Source organism: Geospiza fortis, unplaced genomic scaffold, assembly GCF_000277835.1.
Source record: "Geospiza fortis unplaced genomic scaffold, GeoFor_1.0 scaffold154, whole genome shotgun sequence".
NCBI classification, from domain to species: Eukaryota; Metazoa; Chordata; class Aves; order Passeriformes; family Thraupidae; genus Geospiza; species Geospiza fortis.
In genome coordinates this window covers 1524826-1528668 of record NW_005054397.1, presented here as the reverse complement: position 1 = coordinate 1528668, position 3843 = coordinate 1524826, and the positions used below count along the sequence as shown (strand labels likewise).

Below are 3843 nucleotides of genomic sequence, written 5' to 3'. Positions count from 1 at the left end.
GAATGCAGGAAGGCAGCTCTGACTGAGGAAGACTTAAATTCACAAGCTTTCACACCTGTCTTTGTGCTACATCACAAGTTCTAGTAATTATGTGAAAGTTCAGAGAAAGTCAGTAAAGAGAGACTTCCAATGAAAAGGAGAGGACATAAGGAATCTCACAAAGCCTATCCATGGTAACCCTGATTGAAAGATCTCATTTCTTCTTAAAGGTGGTCATTTCAGGCTACTCTAGATTAACAGGGTATTGTCAGCATTTTAGCACATCATACCTTATTAATTTGGAATGGCCTCTCTCTGGTACTTGCTTTCCTGAAAGGCTCTTCCCAGTTGCCTTTGAAATAGATGGCATTCACCAACACAAGGCTGCTCAGGGAATCAAGCGTCCCCGCTGCCAACAGGTTCTGAATTTTGCCTTTATGACACAAAGAAAAAACACACATGAATTAAGAGGTTGACATGGATCTAATTATTATCCAAGATAGTATCAAGTCTCCATTTACTACACAATAGAGAAGAGAATCATGTACCAGGCTCAGCAACAGCTCGGCACTTGAGTTGCTTGAATTCACAATCCTATATCCTGAACTAGGTGTTTACCCAGACAATGGCTCCCATTAAACACAACTGAGCCCTTGGAAAAGCACTCACCTTCAGTCCTTTCCTCCACCCAGACATTGATTTGTTTCCTGGAATCCTCCCAAGCATGCAGGAAGTCCATCTGTTCCAGGCCAGCATGGTAGGATTTCTGACTGGACTCTATAAATGACTAACAGGGACATTCACAACAGATTTTCAGCAAGAGATTTACTCTCCTTCAGACACAGGTGATTCTTGCATCCCCCAAGGAAATCTGCCAGCTTTCCTTCCCCAGCTTCATACAGAGCCATTAATGTTCAGGCTGACATGTTCCTACTAGGATTTATTCCACTTCTTTAAACAAAGAATCAATATTGTTACGGCTTATGCACAGTACTAAAAACTTCTACACTTCATTGAGAAGGATGGGGGAGGGGGTTCTTGTTTTTATTTTGTGCTTCATGGACATGACATATAATTTTATAAATTACTTTAAGAGACTTCTGCTAAGAGATACATCAAGCACTTGTCCCACAGCCAAATAGATGAATGGATCACAGAACCCTCAAGAGAAAAGACTGATGGATTTTACCCTGCGTAGCATCACTTGTCCACTCAGAACACAAATTATTTACAGGAGATACTCCACTGAGTTCAGACACTAGGCTATGGCAGAATCAATTGCACTCCTGGATCTCAGCACAGAAAATCTGTCAGGCAAACCCCAAAGCCTGCCTTGACCTCCAGAGGAAAGAGGCACTAAGTACATTATCCTAAGGGATAATGCCACAAATTTAATGGCTACTTACTGGAAGAAACTCAAAGGTCTTTTCTCCATAGAGCCGGTTTGCAGTTCTCAGGATGTATTTGGTGTTTGGATCATTAATTTCAGAGAGAAGGGACTGATACCCATTGTGAGCATCCTGGGCATTCTTCAGAGAAAGCACCTGCACAAAGACAACATCTGCAGTGCTTGCACAAGTCATGAATTAGGGAGCAGCAGAGTCAGCAGTCCTGATTTTCCTTCCCTCAAGGCAAGTGCTACAGCATCACAGAATGGCTCGGGTGGGAAGGGACCCGTGGGGACAATCTGCTACAAAGCCCTGCCCAAGCAGGGACACCTAGAACTGGTAGCTCAGACTGTGTCCATGGATTTTGAGCATCTGCAACTATAGCAACAACATAGGTTTTTGAGAAATTTTCATAAAGTACATGGAAACAAGATCTGAGTTTATAGTTCACTGTCACTTTGTAAAGGAAGCAAACATCCAAACCAAAAGGACTGGGCTTGCACTCAATACTGTTGCATGCTACATAAAACACAAGCCAAGAGATATTTGCTACCTGAGCACATTTTTAAAAAGGAATAAATCAAATTGCAGTTACCAGTTTGAAATACAGGCACTGGGACTTTTAATATATTTTTATATGCCTGGCTTCCTTTTCAGAACATGTATCATATGATAATAAACCCAAGCACAGAATGAAAAGAAAATAATTTAGGTAGCCGCCTATTGATCAATAAATACAATTCCAGGTACACTCTAATTACATGTTAAAGAAGATCGCTCTCAAAAACCTGCACATGCTAAATCCAGAAACTTCTTCATTTCATACGGAACAAAGCTGACACTAAAAAGCCAAAGAAAACGGGTCCTGTTTACACACACACCCCAGAGGAAGAGCCCTGCTCTCTCACACCACAGTGACAATCACACTTTAGCACAAGGGCATGTCACAGACTGGAAGACACATCTCTTCCTCATATGATCCCATCAAATGCAATCCACCAAGTTCATTTTGACCTACCTTGCTTATTTGGGCTTCAGTGATACCTCTTGAACCCAGCAAAACCATAGACAAAGCAGAAGAAATACTAAATGGTGAAAAGAACACATTCTGCCCGCTTTTCATCTCACACAGCTTTCTTAACAGGTCCACAGCAAAAGTGCTGTTTGCTGCACAAAGGCTTTCCATGCTTCCAAGCCTGGGACATCAAACACAGAATGACAATGATTCAAATTTATTTGAATACAAATCAGTTGTTTCTACCTTCTACACTTCCCAGCATAAACTAGGCAGCAAAGGCTGGAAAATTATCAGCTCACTGGAGACTGATTTAGTGCCACAAGCACCTGAAATCCCATACTACACATTTGAGTTATTTTAATAATTTAGAGGCTACTTCTAAATTTCAAACCCATGCCTACACAGTGTGACTTCTTTTGAGGTGATCAGGCACAGCAGCTTTTTGTTCAGGACATACAGAAGGAAGTTTCTCTTGACTACACATAGTAAATAATTTCCATTTATTGGACCACCAGAGGCAAAGTTAGACATCAGAATAGCAGAATTGTCAACTCTTACCTTCTCTAAGTCTACAGACCTTCAGTGGTAGCTGCAGCTTGCTTCTACGTGGGCACGCTGGGTTTTAAACCTGCCAGCCAGGCTGCGAGAAGTCAGCAGAAGAACTTTGCCTAAAAGCAAGAGAACGAGCAAGAATTTCATTGCCACTAAAACATTCTTTTACCGAAAAATAAAAAAAAAACCACAAACAAATCAAAAAAAGAGCACAATAAGAAATCCCAAAGAAACGGAAATCTCCAACCATACTAAGCAAATACAAATCACATTATAATAGGATATTTGCTCCGCACATTACCAACAACTTTACTTATCGCTCCAAGGTTATGGCACTACATATAAAAGAAAAATGCATTGCATTATAACTGGAAATTGCAAGGATTTGTGCCGGCAAATCCATCTTAAAGCTCTTCTGACTGACACACCCCGCATCCCCACACATTTCACTCACACAGCAGCTTTCCCCACACTTCTTCAAGCAGAACTGGCAGATGTGCTGCTTCCTCTTATACTCGTATACGGGGAGGAGTTTTCATCAGAATTTGGGGGTTTCCTGCACTGCGCACCCACAGAAATTCCACGTATCACTGCCAGCTCTCTCCGGCAGACACACAATCGGCACGGCAGCTCTGCAATGGCCTTTTAGCAAGCTCTGTGCTAAAGAAAACACCAGCACCTCCCGGGCCAACATCTAAAGCGATGCCCCAGTGGTGCCTTCGCTTCCCTCTCCTTTCCTTCCACCGCCCGTGCGAGCCGCGCACCCAAAGCCCTTCACAGCCCGCACCCCTCGCTGCCCGAGAAGCGCTGCGGTTTCGGGAGCCGAGGAAACATTTCCGCCTTTCAGCCCGACTCCGCCCCATTCCCGCAGGATGCCCCGCGGGCGGGGACAGCGCGGAGCTGCCG

At 43.3% G+C, this 3843-nt stretch overlaps 1 protein-coding gene across 1 annotated transcript in view; it reads right to left on the bottom strand.

The window, feature by feature from the left end:
- LOC102041128 (serpin B6) overlaps positions 1–3754 on the bottom strand; it is a 5797-nt gene extending 2043 nt beyond the window's left edge. The window contains 6 exon segments of the mRNA XM_031060993.1: positions 270–412; positions 649–766; positions 1386–1523; positions 2386–2563; positions 2944–3053; positions 3392–3754. Coding sequence (XP_030916853.1) covers positions 270–412; positions 649–766; positions 1386–1523; positions 2386–2553 — 567 coding nt within the window. The 5' untranslated portion in view covers positions 2554–2563; positions 2944–3053; positions 3392–3754.
- Positions 3755–3843: the final 89 nt, after the last annotated feature.